The sequence below is a fragment of the Sus scrofa genome, chromosome 10 (genome assembly GCF_054392235.1).
Source record: "Sus scrofa isolate SSC_HxYL_T2T_F1_AM1 chromosome 10, Sscrofa_HxYL_maternal_Yorkshire_Landrace_v2.0, whole genome shotgun sequence".
In the NCBI taxonomy this organism is placed as follows: Eukaryota; Metazoa; Chordata; class Mammalia; order Artiodactyla; family Suidae; genus Sus; species Sus scrofa.
In genome coordinates, this window is record NC_139392.1 from 22,810,993 (window position 1) to 22,833,446 (window position 22,454).

The 22,454-nt window shown below is 42.3% G+C and overlaps 1 protein-coding gene across 6 annotated transcripts in view; it reads left to right on the forward strand.

Moving 5' to 3' along the window:
• Nucleotides 1–22,454, forward strand: part of CRB1 (crumbs cell polarity complex component 1) — a 242,556-nt gene that overhangs the window by 27,515 nt on the left and 192,587 nt on the right. For 3 of the 6 annotated variants that reach the window (XR_014817493.1, XR_014817494.1, XM_021064482.2), the window contains exon 1: nucleotides 20,002–20,230. The exons of 1 other annotated variant lie outside the window; for it this stretch is intronic. Coding sequence is in view for 2 of the 5 variants with exons in the window: in XM_021064482.2 (XP_020920141.2) it covers nucleotides 20,161–20,230 (70 nt within the window). In the remaining 3 variants the exon portion in view is untranslated. Of the gene's footprint in view, nucleotides 1–19,944; nucleotides 20,231–22,454 lie in introns of those variants that run through there. 2 more of the 6 variants (XR_014817495.1, XM_084979317.1) reach the window with 1 other exon arrangement.

Consider the following 22,454-nt stretch of genomic DNA (forward strand, 5'->3'; position numbering starts at 1 on the left):
ATATTCATTTAGAATGGATGGAAGTAGGCATTTACAATCTTGACCTAGGCCTTCATTAGCTCTTTCATCATCTGTCATAATGTAATCCCAAGAGACCTGAACTGTTCGAACACCCTGGTTCATTATACTGAGGACACCATGCTAATCATATGGGATGAGCAAGAAATGCCAAGTGACAAGGAAGCATTGCTAAGATACATTTCCTAGAGAGGGAAGGAGGTTAATGCTATGAGATTTCAGGCACCTGCTACATCAGTAATATTTTTAGCGGTCCAGTCATCTGAGGAATGTTGGGCTTTCCTCTCCACAGTAAAGGACAAATTCTTGCATTTTTTGACTTCCCGCATGAAGAATGAAGCCCAGTGCTTGGGAGGCCTCCTTGGGTTCTGTAGGCAGACTCTTCTACACTTGGAAATCCTATTCCAATGCCAATATTCAGTGACATAAAAGCTGATTGTTTTGAGGGGGGCCCAGGACTGAAAGGGGTTCTGAAGCAAGCCCAGCAGTTGATACAACCACAGCTTGGGCCATAGAACTCACCAGGCCATATACTTTTAGATGTATCTGTGAAATACACAATGAGAACGGATGCAATGTGGAGTCTATGGTCAAAGTCCAGATTTAGAATCTCAATGTAAACCTTTTGCAGTTGTAAAGTAAGACGATCCACAGCAGAGAATTATACAGCTTTTGGAAAGAAAATCTGGCTGGGCTGCTAGGCCCAGGTAGAGATGGAATACCTGGCCATGAATCGTGAGATAGATAGCCTTGTGGCTAGGGCTGCTGACCACGCCAAAGATTTCATCAAACACACCAGGTCATAAGGTCAGGGGCCCCCAGCAACAACCCATTGTGAAAAGGAGATGTTACATGGTGGATTAGGCATAAGCTGGACCAGAGGGCACGGAGACTCAACAGCCCCGTAGCATCTATGTTCCACTCTTGTGGGACTTGGATCCACTTCTTTGTACGCATTCCAGGAACAGTTCCTCCAGGATTCTAGAAGCTTCTTTTCCTGGGAGAATCTTTAAGAACGTATTGCACTAACCACAGCACCCTCCGCTGCAGTAATCACAGGGATATACCTGGCCTCCTGATCTTTCTTCTCTACTGTGAATTCTAGATGACCCTCGCCCTCAGCTGTTCTAGGTGGATTAATGGTGGTATGACCTAGACTCCAGTCTGTGAGGGGTCTGAGCCCCTGGCTCACCAGGCCGTTCTTAGGGCCGAGCTGTTACACTTGCTCATTTGCCATCAGGATGGGTCAAGGATGTATCAAGGGCTGCCTAGTTGGGAGCCAAACATATTCCTCCTATTGGTGACTGTTTGTAGCTGTTTACTCACTCAATACCTGCCTCAACGTTTGAGCCAAGTTCATGGTCTTCTCTGGGAAGCTACTGAATGCATAAAATAGGGGTGCATGGGCCTGGCCGTTTCTGCCCAATGTGAGATTCCTTTGGAGACTAGTTTACAAAAGGCGCTGTAGCCTCCTGCTCCTTCTCTCTTGTATCACGTCCTCTGGAGGAAGCCAGCTGCCATGTGATGAGGAACACAGGGGTCCCTGGAGAGCCCCATGTGACAAGGAACAGAGGCCTTCTGCCAGCAGCCAGGTGAGTGAGTGGCCTTGGAAAGGGATCCTTTAGCCCCCAGATTGCAACATGATTGCAGCTTCTTGAGGGACCCTGACCTAGAACAAGCTGCTTCAGGATCCCTGAGCATAAGTCAATACGGATAAATATTGTTTTTAAGCTGCCAAGTGTTGGAGGACTTTGTCATGCAGCAGTGGACAACCAGTCTACTCATAAATGACTGTCTGAAAGTATCCACTCTTGAAGAACCACGACACAGACAAAATGACTCATGCAGTTGTCATCAGTCAGCCGCTGTCATCAGCTACTCGAGAGCTAGTAAAATAGTTGTAAGAATGGAGAAGCCAGAGTTCCTGTTGTGGCTCAGCTCAGTAACTAGTCAGTAATGAACCCGACTAGTATCCATGAGGACGTGGGTTCGATCCCTGGCCTAGCTCAGTGGGTTAGGGATCTGGTGTTGCTGTGAGCTGCCATGTGGGTCCCAGACATAGCTTGGACCTGGCGTTCCTACTGCTGTGGCGTAGCCCAGCAGCTGCAGCTCTGATTTGACCCCCTAGCCTGGGAACTTCCATATGCCACAGATGCGGCCCTAAAAATAAAAAAATAAAATAAAAAAAATTTAAAAAAAGGAGAAGCCATTGGGACAGGGATGGAAGCTAGTCATGGTCCCAACAACTTGGGCATCCATTCACCAAGGCTTATCTGACTGGTTCCGGAGCTCCTGGAAATCTGAACTGACAGCAGTGGAGAATAACACTGAAAAATTCTATGAGGAATCTAACTAGCCATTGGTGGCTACACAGCTGCACTGGATCCTTTCTTCTGTGGGAGAGGAGTGGGCATGTGCCCTTGGAACCCACAGATCATATCCATTATACCATGTCCCATCCCACAGAGCTGCCACTACCCTGGCAGAGTGATGGGACAGTCTTTCAAAAGCACAGCTAGGAAGTCAGCTCATAAACCATTCAGGAGTGAAGCATCCTCCTCCAGCATGCGGTGTGTATTCCAAAGCCATGAGAATATGAGGTGCTGGTCCCCACTGGGGACCAAGGGCTGGAAGCAGGGGTGCCTAGCCTGCCCTCCCTTCAGGGACCCAGTTGGGGAACTTGTGCTTTCTGTCCCTGCAACTCAGACACACTGAGGTGTGTTTTGAGGACCTCGTTTCAGAGGGGGATTAATTTCATTTGGGTCCCATCAACTCTGAGCTACAGTCACCAGCCAGGTACTTGGGATTCCTCATCCTATGGTGCAGGCCTGCAGGGAGAGACGTCAGCATCCTGACGGGGATAATCAGACCTGATCACCAAGCAAAGGTAGGACATCAGGGGCTTGAGCTACGTGGGTGCTTTGTGGCTTCTCGCCTGCTGCTCTTGGAATCCTGTGATCACCGTGTGATGACTCTAGTGTGGACCTGTGTTGACAGACATGTGGCCCAGTTACCATGTTGCCCCAGCAGGTAAGTTGCCAAACACCGGTCAGGTGAGGGAGACTCTTAGATCACCACCCACCAGCCAAACCACCAGCCAAGTACCAGGGGAGCATGAGCAAGCCAGGAGAGACAGCCCAGTGGTTGAGACACAGACTCACAATCTAAGTAAATGCCCATTATTCTACATTCCTAAGTTTTAGAGCAGTTTGTTGTAGAGCAAGAGTATAGATACAAGAAGTAACTTGTAAGGAGGAGGGTTTTGGAAGCCAGGATATTGTGCCGTTCCATCCTCTCAAATGCTGTATGATCTGAAGATCATTCCAAGAAAAACAGACATTTATTAATGACTAGAATTTCTGAATAAAACCCTTTTCACATCCACCCTACTGGTGACTTGACTGGGGCCACAAATGAACCTTGGGGATGTTCTTTTCTATTTTACGTTAGTCTTAGCCTGAAGCCATCCCTCTGTGGGCACCCCCCCCCCCCCGCCCCGGTTCTAGCTCTGGCTCAGCTTAGAATTCTCAACCTTATCACATAATTGTGTTTTTATGAGCTCTAGTACAAGCACATTACAGACATAAATAAGGCTGTGTGATTATAACCTTCTCTATTATGGAGTGAACTAGAGAAGTAGCCGTGTACCCACTGTGTAGGTATGATCTGTATGGCTTTTATTTTGTTATATTGCCTTGTGGCACTGGTTAGAACTTTCAGCACTGTGTTAAGTAAGGGAAGTGAGAGCGAGCATCCTTGACTTGTTCCTGATCTTGGGGTGCAAGCATTCCACCTTTCATAATTAAGGGCAGTGTTAGCTGTGGGGGTTTTGTAGAGGCTCTTTATCAAGTCAGAGAAGATTCCCTACATCCCTATTTTTCTAAGCATTTCTGTCACGCATGAGAGTTAAATTTTGTCAGAGGCTTTTTCTGCATCTAATGATATGCTCATATGATTTTTTTTCTTTAAGCTATTTAATATGGTGGCTTACACCGATTTTCAAATATCGAACCAGCATTGCGTATGTGGAATCCCATTTGGTTGTGGTGTGTAATTCCTTATATATATATATATATATATATATATATATATATATATATATATATTTATTTTTTTTTTTTTTATTCAGTTTGCCAGTATTTCATGAGGCTTTTTGCATCTGTGTTTGTGAGATGTATTGGCCTGTAGTTTTTCTTTCTTCGAATGTCTCTACCTGTTTGAGGTATTAGTGTAATGTTGGCCTCACAGAAGGAGTTAGGAAGGAGTCTCTTATTTTCGGGCAGAGATTGTAGAGAGTTGGTATCATTTTTTCTTTGAATGTTTGGTAGGATTGACCAGTAAAACAATCTCAGCATATGCTTTTATTTTTCGGAGGTTATTATTTGAAGTTTTTTTTTTTTTCTTTTTATGGCCGCACCTGTGGCATATGGAAGTTCCTAAGCTAGGGGTCGAGTTGGAGCTGCAGCTGCCGGCCTGTGCCATAGCCACAGCAACACCAGACCCGAGCTGCATCTGGGACCTATGCCACAGCTGCGGCAATGCTGGATCTGTAACCCACTGACCAGGGCCAGGGATGGAACCTGCATCCTCACGGACAGTATGTTGGGTTCTTAACCCACTGAGCCACAACAGGAACTCCATTATTTGAAGATTATTGACTCAATTTCTTTAATAGACATACGCCTATTCAGGTTATTATTCCTTGTGTGGATTTTGTAATTTCTTTCTCTAAATGAAATGGTCGATTTTATCTGTTATCAAATTGGTTGGCACAGAGTTGTTCATAGTACTTCTTTTTATTGTCCATCTGATCAGTAGTGACATGTATTTGCTAGGTTGCCTCTATTCTGGTCCTTTGGCTGAAGACAGCAGACTTTTGCTGGACCTTTGTCTGTCTGCATCCTTTAGCGTTCCTCATTTCTTTCTCTGAGTTTCTAGCTTCTTCAGATCCAATTCTGGGATATACACCCCCCCACACACACCAAAATAAAACACCGAAATACCAAACATCTTATCATATCATATCTTGAGCCCTGAGTCCTTCTACCTTTCAGAGTCTCCTTATGTTTGCTTTGTATGTATGAGGTACTGGGGTTTTAGCTGTAATTGTTAGGGGGTAACTGCAAAAGAACTAAAATGTGGCAAAAGCCACTGGGCCTTGAAACAAAAATAACCTCATGAAACACAAAGCTTCAAGACAAAAATAGCTGGAGACCCTGTTAAATTGTAACAATATAAATTGTATTTTCCCTGTTTCTTGCTCCATCAGGAACCTGTGCTAAAAATAGAATGTGCTAAAAATAGAAACTAACCTTTTTCCTACATGACTAGCTGTTTCTCTAAACTGTGGGGACCTGGAGTTCTTTCTGCTCAGTTCCCCCCCCCCCCCACACACACCACTCAGTTGGTGGATAAACCTGCTTGAGATCTCATTGCTTCAGTCTCTACCTCCTTCTTCCCAACAGTACTGTTCTAACAGTAATTAGCAGAAGGAAACAGGATAAAACATGACTCTTCCCCCTTCCTTGAAAGGGTCCCACGAATATTTTTAGATTGCTAAGTGATTGAAAAAAGAGCAAAAGAAGAATAAAATTCATGACACCTGAGAACCATATTAAATTCAAAATTCATCCTTTATAAATAAATGCTGATTATCCATGGCTGCTTTCATGCTACAGGGGCTGAAAGTGAGTAGTTGCATCTGAGTCTCTATGGTTCAAAACCCCAAAATAGTTACTGTCTGATCCTTTATAAAAATTTACTGACCCCTGGATCACGTGACAGAATGAATTACTAGAATTTTATTAACAGAGCTGAGTAGAGTCCTTCCTCAATTAAAACTAAAAGAAGGAAGGATGTGTAAATTCACATAGACCCTACTCATGTTTAAGCCCTGGTGAGTCACAGGTTGGGTCAAAATGCTGGTTAGGAAAGATGATGCTGCAGTAAATTTTCCTGTACTCCTAGCCCTAGTATCTGTATTTTTTACATCCTTATTGTTTTACAATACTTGATTCTGTCAATTCTGAGAAGTATTTTTCCCTACATTTTAACATCCCTGATATGACTTAATCAATACAATACCTTGCCATAATTTTAACTGGCAGCATTTTTTTCTTCTTAGAGATACATAAAATAGGAGTTCCCGTCGTGGCGCAGTGGTTAACGAATCCGACCAGGAACCATGAGGTTGCGGGTTCGGTCCCTGCCCTTGCTCAGTGGGTTAAGGATCCGGCGTTGCCGTGAGCTGTGGTGTAGGTTGCAGACGCGGCTCGGATCCCACGGTGCTGTGGCTCTGGCGTAGGCCGGTGGCTACAGCTCCGATTCAACCCCTAGCCTGGGAACCTCCATATGCCTTGGGAGCGGCCCAAGAAATAGCAACAACAACAACAACAACAACAACAAAGACAAAAAAAAAGACAAAAAAAAAATAAATAAAATAATGATACACCTTACACTTGATGGTGTCTTAGATTTAATGAAATATGTAATTGCTCTGGGGCAGTCACAAATACATCCAAATACATCAGGAATGTATACATTTCTTAGTTTAAGCCATAAGTTACTCAGGTTATATTGAGTAACTCTTCCCTAAGAGCTGACCTCAAAGTCCCTCTGTTTATTTTTTGTTATTTTATTATTTTTTTTGAAGTCACTCTTTTTAAAAAATTCTTCTTAGTGCAAAACCTTTTCCACTTACTATTTTTCTAATTAAATGTTTTTCTAGCAAAGTCTAGTACAAATACTTTTAAATATTTTTTTTCTGCTGTCAAAATGGTCCCCTCAAAACTTAAATGTTTCCCCAAAATTTTCTCATTATGATTATACATAATTGTTGTGTATTTGTAACTTCTTGCATGCTGGAATTGTATAACCAAGGTTGTCAGTGTCATAATGTTGACCAATTCCAACCTTAAGAGTCATGAGCAGCAGGCACTAAACTAACTTTGAAAGGCATGTTGCAAGAAAAAAAAAACAAAAAACCTAAAAACCAATGGTATACTTCCCACTTATTTAACCTTTCAAGGGCACTTAGCAGTTAGAAAAAGAAGATAAGTACAGACAGATTTCATGATTAGAAGGTTCATTAGTAAGAAGGTACAGAATACTAATCACAAGACTTTCATTTGCACTGACAAGGTCTGACCTAGCTAGCATTCATCAGTGACAGTGGAATTGCTCCCTGGTGGTAGCAACCACAGGCAAGGCAGAGAAAACACGTTCTCCATGGAGGAATTCATCAAATGTAAGCAGAGCTGTAGCACACACCATTGCTTTCAGGAGCTCCCCAGAGGGTAGCCAGCATCCTCTCCGAATCAGTTTGTTTGGTCTATAAAATGCAAATGCTCAGGGGAAGTTTGCATGTTAAAGAAAAACAGCTTAAACTTTGGAACTCTTGGAAAAACAATCATCACACGAATCTGCACCTTAAATAATCTAATTGATGATGAGTAGGTGATTTGGTCAATATTAATCCTCTAAGTACAGGAGAATATGCTGCTGTTAACGATGTAGTAGTTAGAGATGTCATAAACTCTTATAAATACCACTGTTTTTAAATGTTATGGATAGACATACCAGCAAAGCACATAGCAGAGGATGTTATGTGAGCTTACACGGCAGATTGCCTGGTTCAATTGCATGCTAAGTAAGGAGTCATGTCCAGAGATAGGAGGTTCCAAGCTTGTCCATTCAGAACACTAGCTCAGCTAGTGGTCATGCCATGAGGCACTGGGCTAGACCCCAGTGGAGAGAATTCTGACATGATATACTTAAAGTGCAGGGCTCCAGGCCGCAGACTGTGTGTTCAAAAAAGGGACTCAGGCCCGGAGAGTGAAAGGGAGACAGATCTGTAAGCTCAGGCAGAAGCTCAAATGTGCTGGGAAAGTGTGGTAGAAATTCAGGTGAAAGAACAAGCTTGATAACCATGTGAGAAAACATTCTAAGGGCAACAAAACTAATTCTGGTTCCCAATTTGTACTGCTTTGGCAAGAATGTCTGCAGCTCTAGGTGGCTGAGTCAGACTTTGAAGTTCCTTAGTGACTGTTGCTGAGCCAGCCAGATCAAAGCAACGGACCAACAGGTAAAAGAGTCTTTGTTTCTCCCAAATGGGCATACATGCCAGTAATCTAGATGCATTCGACATGGGTGCCATCTTATAATTACTAATGCTCATTTCCAACCAGGATCTGAACCATGACGGGTATTGACTCTTGGTAAATATTTTCCTTGGCCAGATCCACATCTAAGCGCTTAGAGTACTTAGATAGTAACAGGTAACCTTAACAAAGAATTTACTAGCATAATACTTAATGCCTCATAGCATAGAAGAGAATTTAGGAGAATGGATTTGAGTAGAGTGGAACCATGGTGCTACAGAGGCACACAGTGAGAATCACATATATATACCTTTTTTTTTGCCTTTTCTAGGGCCGCTACTGCGGCACATGGAGGTTCCCAGTCTAGGGGTCCAGTTGGAGCTACAGCTGCTGGCCTACACCACAGCCACAGCAACGCAGGGATCTGAGCTGTGTCTGCGACCTACACCACAGCTCACGGCAATGCCGGATCCTTAACTCACTGGGCGAGGCCAGGGATCGAACCCTCAACCTCATGGTTCCTAGTCGGATTCATTCACCACTGAGCCACGATGGGAACTCCCAGAATCATAATTTTATTAGGATAATACCACTTGAATGAATTCGAATCATTTCCCCATTCTGTCACAGAGGGAGAGAGAACCAGAGTGGTTATGACACCAGAAAACTAATAGTTCTCAGTTGTCGTCTTATTTAACATGTCTGTAGTAGATAACCTAGTTAATCACTTTGTTCTTGGAAATAATTATCAGCTTTCCTAGAAACCGTCTTCTCCAGATGTTCTTCTCACTGTGTGCTTCTTCTTGGCCTTAGTCTTTCAGATCCCCCAGTATAGGTGAGTCTGGGGGGTTAGCCCATGTGACTCCTTTAGAAAGAAAATATGCCCCGAAGTTCTCATTGTGGCTTGGTGGTAACAAGCCAGACAAGTATCCATGAGGATGCAGTTTTGATCCCTGGTCCTTGCTCAGTGAGTTAAGGATCTGGCATTGCCGTGAGCTGTGGTGTAGGTCGCAGACACAGCACGGATTTGATGTTGCTGTGTCTGTGGTGTAGGCTGGCAGCTGCAGCTCTGATTTGATGCCTAGCCTGAGAACTTCCATATGCTGCAGGTTTGGTCCTAAAAAGCAAACAAACAAAAGAATCTACCCTTTGCCCTGTGTTGTCATCTCACCCACTAGCTTCAGATACCACTGTTATGTGGATTATATATCTAACCCAGACTTCTCTCATGAGCTCCCAGACTCATATATACACTAATTTATTTGATATAGCCACTTGTAGACTATGTCAAAATAGTTGACATAGCTAATAGAGTCTCAAAATTTAATATGTCTAAATCTATGTTCTTGTTTCTTCCTCCTAGTCAAATTCTTATTTTTTTGTATTTTTCCCACCTCATTTTTAACCTTCTGTTGCACAAGTCCACCAACAATGAGTTACGGTTATTCATTCTTTTCTCTCATACCACAAACATTTTATTCAACCAAAAATCATATCCCATTGCTTTCAAAATACACTCAGAATCTGAACGGATTTTGCCGCCGTCAGTATCACCCTGGTGACCGCTGCTATTCTTACCTGGAACCAACTTTCTAATTGGTCTCTTGACTTCCATCTCGCCTTGCCACAGCCTGTTGTCCACAGGCTGCCATGGTAAACCTTTAAAAATACAGTCCGATCCTATTGCTCCTTTTTTCAAAACCCTGAAATGACTCTACATTTCCCTCAGCATCAAAAGCAAAGAGTCGCAATGACTTTAGGGACCTTCCACAAGCCAGCCCCCCGCCTTGCTGATGTCTTGAGGCTTCTCTGTGCTGAGTCTCTCAGGCAGCCTCCCTGCTTCTCCTCAAACCCGTCAAGGATGCTCTCACCCCAGATTCCCTTGAAGATATCCCTACCTGGACATCTCTTCCCAGAGGGTGAGGGTTAGGGATGGGGCAACTTTGCAAAATAGCCCACGTGGCTAACTCCTCCACCTCCTCTGGGTTTCTGCTCAGACCTAACCTTATCAGGAGGCCCCCCCCTGACTACCCTGTAAAAAATAGCAGTCCTCCATCTCCCTAGCACATCCTGGTTAATTTTTTTCCATAGGACTTACTACCTGAAATAGATTTATTACCTATTGATTAACTCAAAGACAGGTAACAACACTTGAACTTCACGTCCGCTGAAAAAATTTTTTTTTCTTTTTAAAATTGCCCTCATTTCTACCCTTTCTCACTTCTTTTTTGTTTTGTTTTGTTTTTGTTTTTTAGGGCCACACCTGAAGCATATGGAAGTTCCCAGGCTAGGTGTCGAACTGGAGCTGTAGCTGCCAGCCTACACTACAGCCACAGCAATGCTGGATCTAAGCCCATCTGTGACCTATACCACAGCTCATGGCAATGCGGGATCCTTAACCCACTGAGCAAGGCCAGGGACTGAACCTGAATCCTCATGGATACTAGTTGGATTGTTTCCACTGTGCCACAGCGAGAACTCCAGCCCATTTCATTAATTAATGTTTCAGTATCTTATTTTTTTGGGGAATGATGATCTAGGTATTTAAGCAAAACTCTAAAGTTTCAGGTTACCAAAAATGTGGAGAAACTTTTTTAAGTTGATATTTCTAAAACATAATTATTCCTAAAGCATTCACCTAAAAACTCTGATCTCATTTATACTTAATGCACTTATAAAAATTTTCTCCTATCAAGTCACTTTTCTTTTCTTTTCTTTTTTTTTTTGGTCTTTTTGCTATTTCTTGGGCCGCTCCCGCGGCATATGGAGATTCCCAGGCTAGGGGTCCAATCGGAGCTGTAGCCACCAGCCTATGCCAGAGCCACAGCAACGCGGGATCTGAGCCGCATCATCAACCTACACCACAGCTCACGGCAACGCCGGATCGTTAACCCACTGAGCAAGGGCAGGGACCGAACCGGAAACCTCATGGTTCCTAGTCAGATTCATTAACCACTGCGCCACGACGGGAACTCCTCAAGTCACTTTTCTTAATGACAAATTTTGTAACAGAAATAGTAGAATCTTATTTGGGACTTTCCTTTGTGGTGCAGCGGAAACAAACCCGACTAGGAACCATAACGTTGTGAGTTCGATCCCTGGCCTCACTCAGTGGGTTAAGGATCTGGTGTTGCTGTGGCTGTGGTGTAGGCTGGCAGTTGTAGCTCTGATTAGACCCCTAGCCTGGGAACCTCCATATGCTCTGCGTGCAGCCCTAAGAAGACAAAAAACAAAAAAACGAAAAAACACTTATTTTACTTTTAGTATATGTAGGTGCAATAAAAGTATTATACTTAATGTTGATGACTCTAAAGATATTAATTAAACCAAAAAACTTAAACTAACTTTAATACCAAATATTAATTTAATACTGAATGTTTCCCAGATCACATGGACCTGAAGTTTATTTGGGTTAGTTTCTTTTATATTTCTGAGAATTTTATATAAGCACTTAATTTTACTTTATACCAATTAAATGGAGCTCATTTACAAATTAATTTCGGCAATACTATCCAAGGTTAGACACATATTTATAATGTGCACACCGAAAGATAGACAGACATAGAGATCTCATAGCTTTATTTTATTTTATTTTATTTTTGTCTTTTTAGGGCTGAACCCAAGGCATATGAAGGTTCCCAGGCTAGGGGTCGAATTGGAGCTGTAGCTGCTGGCCTACACCACAGCCACAGCGAAGCAGGATCCAAGTGGTGTCTGCAACCTATAGCACAGCTCACAGCAATGCCAGATCCTTAACCCACCAAGGGAAGCCAGGGATTGAACCCGTGTCCTCATGGATCCTAGTCAGGGTCGTTAACCATTGCGCCACGATGTGAATTCCTCATAGCTTGATTTTAAGGCGTAGTCATGATCAGATATTATAAAGTTGACTAATTTATAAATACCAGTTGGGATAAGTTTACTCACTTGAATTTCAAAAGGCTTCTTTTCTCCTCCCCTACCCCACCCCCACTCCTCAGTCTCAGGAACTGCAGGTGATCTAGATAAGATAAGGGTTCCTGAAAGCCCTGTTAGAACACTTACATCTCAAGGCACAGGGAAAGAAAAGCAAGTTATCCTAGAAGGACTTTTGTTTCCTTCAGTTCAGAATTTTGAAAAGATGTTCTATCAAGCTGGCTTTCTCTATGTACACAGAGGTCAGTTTTGGAATGTCGTAAGAGCCTCATCTTGGCCACATTAGTGCAGCATTTTCTTAGTTCCCAGTTAGGTAGTTACTTGCAAGTAGAAGGTTCATACATAAACCTGGCTGGGGTACCAGTTGGAGGCTGGCTCTCTGATATCCCTTGTTTCTCTGTTTGGGAAACTTTATTTCCCATTTTAAAGTTGGTTTATTAGGATAAAATTACGAAGAAATTCTCTTCGTTAACTCCTCTAGGTGTCACCCTAGAGTCACTGCCACTCTTAGGTGTCTTGGTTTTTCCCTTCTGCAGTCAATAAAACTGTTATGGGTGCTATGACGGGTCTACATGGGAAAAGAATCTGAAAAAGAAAATGGATGTGTGTATATGTGTAGCCGAATCACTTTGTCGTGCAGCAGAAATTATCACAACATTGTAAATCAACTGTACTTCAATAAACCTTTAAAAAATGGGGGAAAAAACGGCTATGGGTGTTTGGAGCACTGAGTGGACAACTCTTATATTGTTCATCCCCAGATGAGCAAGATTTTAATTAATGACTGGGTTTCCCTGTGGGACTGCTGCATGGTATGAGGAGTAGCATTCACTACTCCTATAAATTTCTCAATTGCCTGAGAAAGCTGCAGCTGGTTGGGAAAATCTGTGTCTCTTTTCTTTGGAGCTGAGAACTCTCATAAGGTATCTTCAATTTTATCCCAACAGTTAGATTAAGGTCGCCGAATTGAGGAAAAATGTCAGGTCAGCCTTCTACCTAATCTCCTTTGTGACTTTCAGCTGAGCAAAATCCTCCCAGTCTCTCTAAACTGGGGAATATGGGTGCCTCTTCTTAAATCTATGTTCAAGGATAACCAACTCCTCATAGCCAGGAGCTTAACGACCTCTGAATAAACTCAGACTCCTTAACCAACATGGGAGATCCAAGACCAGGGGAGACAGCCAGATCCATCTGGATTCCCTGACGAGGTGGACAGGCATAGAGCCCCTTACTGGTGCCGGATCCTCATAGGATTCAGGTGAAGGAGAGAAGTCTGCTTTGGGTCCCTTCATGGTTGCCAAAACTTGTGTGTATCGGGGGTGGAGGGTGGGGAACCAATGCACATTTTATGAGCTGTGAGTCACGTTTATCCAGTATCTTATGAGGACTCTAGCTGGTGAAACAGCCTCTCAGACAACACTGAAGAACTGCTCCAAAGAGGTAGCGGGAGAGGCCAGTATATATATGATTTTGGCAGAGGGGTTATGTGCAATTAAGCATACATCTTGATAGAAGTTTCCTGCTAGTCCTGAGGAACAACTATCTTAGTTAACGATTTTAGTGCTTTTCTTAATATAGGAAGAAGCAAGAATCTAGGTTCATAAATTTTTTTTTCCTCCTGAAATATTTCTAACCATCTAAAAGGCCTGTTCTGCCTGTTTTCCCAGAGGACAGAGTGCCTTATCCCTGATCTTCACCATGAATTCTTTCTAGGCTGTTCTGTAGGTCCGCAAATATAGTGGCTAATGACTCAGTCCTTGTTGATGGTGAGAGACATTCCTTAATTTGCGTTATCTATCATCTGTTTATCATGTTCCTACTTATCATCTAACTATAAACTCATATAACTATATAGTTATATATTCTTCACATTCTACCCAAAATTTTGAGATTTCATCTTCATCCACTGTTTTGCTTGTTACTGAGTGTCTGAATTAATCACACTTTTTATTGTCCGTATTTCTAATGTTTTGACTTCTTTTTCTAACCTTGGAGAGACTGAGAAACTGCCCCTCTCAGGACTAGCTAATTCCTAGAGACGGTTAAAATCCCCTTTAGGAATGTCTTTCATATACGCAAACTAACCAATCTAGAGCCTTTAAAAAGAAAAAATGAAAGAAAGCCAGATAATTTTTCTACCAATTATCTATCTGTCATTTATATATCTTAGTGTATAATGGTGTGAAACAATCTTCACAAAAGATAATGATGGCTATTTCTGGGGAGGAATGTGAGATTGATAGTCATTAAAGATTCCTTAGAGTTTTTACAAGGATACATTTATAACTTACTTATTAAAAATAAGTACCATCATAACATGAATTAAGAACAATAGACTAAGAACTGAGTTTGAATCTAAGCTCTGTCACTTACTATGTTTGACCTGGATCTCTCAATGTCTCTTCTGCCACTTGTCAAATGGGGATAACTTTGTATACTTTGTGGAGATTCTGTGAGAAATACATGAGATGGTGTGCAGGCAAGAGTCTGCAGTCCAGAGTGGGTAATCAGCTGAAGAGAACCATCACTCTCTGCAGTCCATTGGATCAATTTAAAACATCAAGTAAGTGAGCCATAGACTATTATTTCTCACTAGACTCTATCTGATCACTAGTTCCACAAGGGCGATGACTCTGCCTTATACATATATGATTTACTGATATTAACTCTGGTATCTGGTATATAATAAGTACTCAGTGAATGTTCTTATATTGATGTGATATCTATTGTTTCCACCAAGAAGTACTGCTATCCTGAGTTCTGGAGGTGTATTTCCCACACATCCTCATCTGGGTTTTGAATAGTCACCCCCAATTTACTATATTTTAAAATTGTACCTATTATTCATATCAACACACTGTCGTCTCCCCCTGTATTTTTTGTTTTACGACGTCTAATTCGTTGATGAGAAGTCTTCAGTGATTTTTTTTTTCCGCCACACTTGTGGAAGTACCCAGGCCAGGGATTGAACCCGAACTACAGCAGGGACCCAAGATGCTACAGTGACAACACCAGGTCCTTAACCTGCTATGCCACAGGAGAACTCCTTCAGTACTTTTGATTGTAATTCCACTGTGGACGTTTTAACTTTAAAGACAAATATTTTTAAGATTTTATTTTGCTTACTTTGTCTTATTTCACTTATATCCGATGCATTTTAAATATGATTTTTTTAGGGACTAAGTGGGCTTTTTTAAATATAAGAAGTCATATTTTTGCTCATATTTGAAAAAGATATACCGTTAGTTCTTAAGAATTACATCTTCCCCATTTTCTTCTTTCTTCTGGAATAGAGCTTTCTGTGCCTTTTCATCGTTCATTCTTTTGAACTATCTCCTTATCTCACTCTGTTCTATTCTGGATGATTCTTTAGAACCACCATCTCCTATTTAGCTGAGTATAGTAATGTCTACCATTTAAGCTATCAATTGAATTAAACAAAATCTCAGTGACTTTTTAATTTTTAGAATTTATATTTGGTTCATTTTCTAATAAGCCTAATTGTTTTTTATGTCTTCTTGTTTTATGAAATACATGCATTCTTTTATTTCTTAAAAAAATTTAAACAGACATTTTATCATCTCTTCTGATAGCTCCATTTTCTCTGAGTCTTTTGAATGTGAATGTTCCCAATTGTCATGTCTGCTGGCTCTCAGGGCAGCAGGTTTCTAGTTTAACCTATAGTTTTCGACTGTGAGCTCATCTTCAGAAGAGGCTGTCTTCCACAGACAGGAACCCTGTGCGAACCATGAGTTATAGCATTTCCACACAATGGTTCCTCTTAGCCTCAGGGTGCCATTGATTTTCCTATCTCCAAACCAGGACTTCTTTCTTTCTTTTTTATTTTTAATAATATTTTTGGCTTAGAATTTTGCACCCCATGTTCAACGCAAGTTGACACCTACAGCTGGTATAGGGTCACCCTCGGGGCAGGCTGGGTTCCTGTTTCTCATGGAGAGCTCTCCATGCACAGTTCAAGAGCGAGTGTCCTGCTCCCAATCTGTATTCCAAAGCCAAGGGGAGGAATTGGAACGGGGGCTCCTACAGGAAGCCAAAACACAAGATATTTCTGTCCCAATGGGGTATCCCCTTTCTTTTCGAACTTACCTGTGTATTTTGACAAAAGTTATATTGCATCCAAATGCATATATTTCAATGTGTTTGACCTGGAGGAGAGTACTTGCTGCTTCTTGTTTGGAGCCCTCGTCTGTATTCTTCATTTCTGTGAGTGCATTTCTATTCGCCCCAGTGCCCAAGCTGGAAAAATTAGAGCTCTCCTGTGACCTCTATGTCAGTCCTTTAGCTCTAACTAGTTTACTTTTATTCTATTTTTATTTGCTGTTCCCACTATCTGATTGAGTTTGGCCCCATCAGCTCTCCTGTGAACTATCCTTTCCACTGATTTCCATGCTTCTCATCTGCCCCCTTCCAACCATTGCTACATGACCACTGAAGTTATCTTCCTAAATGTGAATCTAATTATGCTAATCCACTGTTTAAAACCTATTGAGTTCCTGCTGTGGCTCTGTGGGTTAAGAATCCAACTAGTATCCACGAGGATGCAGGTTTGATCCCTGGCCTCGCCCAGTGGGTTAAGGATCTGGCGTTGCCGCAAGCTGTGGCATAGGTTGCAGACGAGGCTCGGATTTGGCGTTGCTGTGGCTGCAGCGTAGGCCAGCAGGTGCAGCTCCAATTTGACCCCTAGCCTGGGAACTTCTGTATGCTGCAGGTGTGGCTATAAAAAGAAAAAAATAAGATCAAGTAAGACCTGTTGCTTCCTTTCTTCATGTTAGAAGTTAGACTTCCTTGATTTTGTGGTTTACTGCGTTTCACATGCTGGCATTGCCCTGTTCATACTCATCTTTCTGCAATTTCTGAATATTTTTAACTCCTTGATCTGCCTGATCACTGTATGCTTTTATTCCTATACACATACCCTTTCCTGAAAAGCCCTTAAGCACTGCTTCCCCTCTGTTTATTTGCTGTATTCACACTTGAAAATTCAGCTTAACTGGTACTTCTTTTTCTTCCTTTCTTTCTTTCTTTTTTTTTTTTTTGCCTTTTTAGGGCCACACCTGCAGCATATGGAGGTTCCCAGACTAGGGGTCCAATCGGAGCTGTAGCTGCTGGTCTACACCACAGCCACAGCAACACTGGATCCGAGCCGCATCTGCTACCTACACCACAGCTCACAGCAATGGTGGATCCTTAACCCACTGAGCAGGGCCAGGGATTCAACCTGCGTCCTCACGGATGCCCAGTCAGATTCATTTTCTGCTGAGCCACGACGGGAACTCCAACTAATACTACTTTTGTAAAGATTTCTTGGCAAGCCCCCAGTCTGACACATAGTAGACATTCAATCTTTTGTTTAATAGCTATATCCAGTTATTTCCCTGTATTCCAGCTCAACATATACAATTTCTTCAACCATTCTTGGTGTAATATGTTTTCACAACCACTTATTATCTTTGATACTTTCATCTTTTGAGAAACCCTGATCTTCGTCGTCTCTCTGATTGTGACGCTCATGACAGAACTTTACAGAAGGTTTTCTAACACCATCGGATTCTCGGCCTGGAGCTCTTCATTTCCTCTCCAGTCTCAAGTGGTCTTGTGCCTTGTCGCTTGCTTAGCCTTGAGGCCCATGAGGTCCATGGTGGAGCCTTTTTAAAAGACTGTTTTTTAAGAGCAGTTTTAGGTTTATAACAAGATCAAGACTAAGTTGCTGTGGCTGTGGTGTAGGCTGGCAGCTACAGCTCCCGAATTGGACTCCTAGCCTGGGAACATCCCTATGCTGTAGGTGCAGACCTAAGAAGACAAAAAAGCTGAAAAAAAATTTTTTTCTTAATTAAAAAAAGGCTACTCTTTACACTAAGAATGCAATTTACCTTTCAGATTTTGTGTAAAACTTGAGAGTTCTCTCAGATGTTTATGTATTTTGAAGTCCATATTTCTTGCTTGTGTATCTACATCAACAATTTAATATTTTCTACTAATGTTATACTCTGATCCACTCCCAGAGGATTTGACTTACTATTGTGGGCCTTATCCATTTTTAACTATTTCTTACAGAGTTCATGATAGTTAACTATTTTTGAAGGTTTTTTCCCCCTATAATGCAAATAATTTCATTGGGGCACTTTAACAAATAGCTCACAATAACTTCAGATTATAGAGGTTATGAATACTCTCTTTGAATCCTTATATTCTATCAGCTGGAGAATGGGAATGCAGAGCCATTATACTGTCTGCCCAGCGTCATCTAGCAAGTTAGTGGCAGAATGAGGACTAGAATCTCCCCACGGATGTCCAGAACATTATTCCTTCTGTAAACTCTGTGGTTCCATTTCCATCTTTATTCTACGAGTCCCTTTAACATTGGTAGAAAATATTAATTATTATTATTATTTTTTTTACTTTTCTGTCTTCTTAGGTCCACATCTGCAGCACAGGGAGGTTCCCAGGCTAGGAGTCAAATGGGAACTGTAGCTGCCAGCCTACACCACAGCCACAGCAACTTGGGATCCGAGCCGTGTCTGTGACCTACACCACAGTTCATGGCAATGCCGGATCCTTAACCCACTGAGTGAGGCCAGGGATTGAACCTGTGTCCTCATAGATGCTAGTCAGATTCGTTTTCTCCTGAGCCACGATGGGAACTCCACTAGTAGCATCTTAACAATTGGATCAAGGCCATGTACTAGCACTAACCTCAGAGTATAAGGCATCTGATTTTCACTCACAGACATTTCCCTAAAGTGTTCAAGGATAGTACAGTCATAAGAACTTAAGCTATTTAATCTGAAGAGAGATATTGCAGTATTTAGCCCATGAAAACAAGCAAACATATTTGCATTCCACAATTACAGTAAAGCAAAAATTCAAGAACTCCCAGAGGATATAAATATCATGAACCAGGATTAAAAATGGGCTCTAGGAGTTCCCGTTGTGGCGCAGTGGTTAACGAATCCGACTAGGAACCATGAGGTGGCGGGTTCCATCCCTGCCCTTGTTCAGTGGGTTAACGATCCGGTGTTGCCATGAGCTGTGGTGTAGGTTGCAGACGCGGCTCGGATCCCGTGTTGCTGTGGCTCTGGCGTAGGCTGGCAGCTACAGCTCCGATTCGACCCCTAGCCTGGGAACCTCCATATGCCGTGGGAGCGGCCCAAGAAATAGCAAAAAGACAAAAAAAAAAAAGGGCTCTAGGTTTATGGGAGAAAAACTGCTCCTAGGTAATCTCCAGAACTCTGTCCATTTTATCAACAACCATAATCTGACTGGGTTGTGAAGGTATGTTTATGAAGCGTTGACCTGTCTGTGAAGTGTGCTCTGAAGTGAAATATACAGAAATATAGGGCATTCCTTTAATAGTTGCCAGATCATAATAATCACGTGCCAAGATGATCATCAGAAATCACTCTTTTTTCAATTTATTATTTTTTAATTGCTATTTCCTCAGTACAGTTTTTTTCTACTGTACAGCATGGTGACCCAGTTACACATACATGTATACATTTTTTTCTCACATTATCATGCTCATCATTAGTGACTAGACATAGTTCCTAGGACACAGCAGGACCTCATTGCTAATCCACTCCCAAGGCAATAGTTTGCATCTATTAACCCCAAGCTCCCAATCCACTCCACTCCCCCTCTCCCCCTCGGCAACCACAAGTCTGTTCTCCAAGCTCATGATTTTCTTTTCTGTGTGGAGAGGTTCATTTGTGCCATGTTAGACTCCAGATATAAGTGATATCATATGGTATTTGTCTTTTAAGGGTGATTCAGGACGCACCTGAAGCAGGTCCCTTTAGGAGGCATTGTTAAGGGAAGGAAGGTGGTTTGCAAGGTCTGGGGGTGGGTGAATCCAGTCCAGTATGAAAAAAATCTGCACCAGGTTTGAAAAGCCACCCCACCGTCCTGTGTAAGTAAGATGCTAAGAGACACAACTGCTTTGGGCATCGTCGGAGTCCCTGTTGTTCTCCATGAGGAGCTACCGGAGAAGAAAGGGCAGAGATGGCCCCGGGGGTCTCGGAGGCACACGCCGCTTTCTGAGCAGGCAGGCTGGGGAGCCCGACGGGACCAGACCACCAGCAGCAGGTCGGAGCATGTACGCTGTGAGACCATGGCTCTGAGGACAGCTCTTCACCTTCTCACCGTCTGCCTCAGTCTCTCACTGCTCATCTCCATAAAAAGTAAGCCTTTCCCCTTTATTGAACTTTGGGCAATTTTTCCTGACTTTTAAATACTTCATGGGAATAGTTTGTAGTGTTGTTACATGTTCTGCAAAATACAAGGCTTTTTAAAAAGGTGAAACGAATTTGGCATGAGCAGGTGTCCTGGTAAACAAATCAGTGGGACCAGTCAGTGTGAACACTTGGCTGATCCTGGAAGCACTTAGATATATAAGTGTTTTTTTCCAACCTTTTGAGAGGTGAGCAGGAGATTGAAATGGTCGTAGAGAAGAAAGTATTTTGTTCTGTTTATACTTTTATGGAATAAATAGATTTGGCACTTTACCCTTCATATCCTTTAAAAGGAAGTTAATCATCAGCTATATTGTACTTTATTCCCGACACGATGTATTTATCTTCACCTTTAAAGAACTTTGTGTTCCAACATTTGCTCTCATCATCAAGGGGATAGAGTCTCACTCTCCCCCAAATGAGAATGGCAAAGCACCTCTTTGGCCAGAGAGAAATGGGTTTCCTTTCTATCACATGTCCTTCTGTTTTAAAAGTGGAGCTATTTTGTGATTCCACAGACTTCCCCGAATAAAAACAAGTATAATACTTCTGGGGTAACCTTGTCGGTCTGGAAAATCAGGGGCCAAATGGCCTCAGCTGTGTGTTTATGAAGGTCAGTAGCTATAGAATACGTTTAAAATGAGGACAGGCAGAGTGTGTGCTTTTCAAAGGGACCCTGTGATTTGTGTCTGTCGAATCTGAATATCAATAAGGCAAAGCACGGAGCAGCTGCTGTTGGACAGGACGCCTTGGCATCAGCACACGGTGCTGGGTAATCTGGGTCGCCTTCTGTGGCTGCACCAGCAAGATTGTGACTTGTATGGTTACAGCTGAGCGTCAATCAGAGGTTGGCTGAAAACAAGAGTAGACGCTATCGCTAAGGCAGCTGAAGGCAAGCTGAGAAAAACCAAGCCAAACTTTAAACAAATGAGCAGTGAAATCACAGCCCATGCACACACACTCAGGATTTTTTTTTTTTTTTCCTCAGGGGCATATTTATTGAAAAGAGTTGTTATTTAAATAGTTGCTCATCCTCCTTGGAACTTAAGTGGGCCCCTTGCAATAGAAAGAGAGACACAGAAGCGTTAGGTTTAGATGTTGGGGGCGGTGGGGTGGGTGGCAGGGGAGGGGGGGAGGCAAGAGAAATGACAAGACAAAAAGCAAGATGAGTGGTTTACAGTGCATTTTATGGTAAAGAACTTTGTGATTCCAGCTCAGGGTATATTATAATTCTTCCTAGCGTTTGCTGCAGTTAGGTTTTTAAGGTGATGAGTATGTAACCTCTAAAATATCACCTCTTTTTTTTAAAGGTCATTAAACTGTGAAACTGTAATTCCATACAAATCCTTTGTTTTCTTTCTTTGAGGGGGTGATTTTATTGATAGACTCTAAATAGATACTTTGTAATTATTTAATATATTCTCTAGCACAATATTTTTATCAGTTAAAAAATAAATTTGCAAGTTCCCGTCGTGGCTCAGTGGTTAATGAACCCAACTAGTGTCCATGAGGACGCGGGTTCGATCCCAGGCCTCACTCAGTGGGTTAAGGATCTGGCGTTGCCGTGAGCTGTGGTGTATGTCGCAGACATGGCTGGGATCCAGCACTGCTGTGGCTGGGTATAGACCAGGGGCTACAGCTCTGATTCGACCCCTGCCTGGGAACCTCCATGAGTTCAGCCCAAAAAAAAGACGAATAAATAAATAAATTCGAAGCCTCATTTTGTTTACTTTTTAAGCAGGCCATCTTTTATCTGTGTTCATATATTTGCAAGGTATGATGATACTGCCTTCTTTGTCAAAACACTTAGACTTTTTTTTTTTTTTTTTTTTTTGTCTTTTTAGGGCCAAACCCAAGGCATATGGAGGTTCCCAGGTTAGGGGTCGAATCAGAGTTGTAGCCGCTGGCCTACACCACAGCCACAGAAACGCCAGATCCGAGCCGCATCTGCAATCTGCACCACAGCTCACGGCAGTGCCGGATCCTTAACCTACTGAGCAAGGCCAGGGATTGAACCCGTGTCCTCATGGATACTAGTCAGGTTCATTAACCACTGAGCCATGATGGGAATTCTGACTTTTTTTTAACCTGACTTGAAAACTTTCACAACCTCGGTCTTCTTTCCACCTTTTCCTCTTAGTACTCACAACATAAATCCTATATTCCAGCCAAA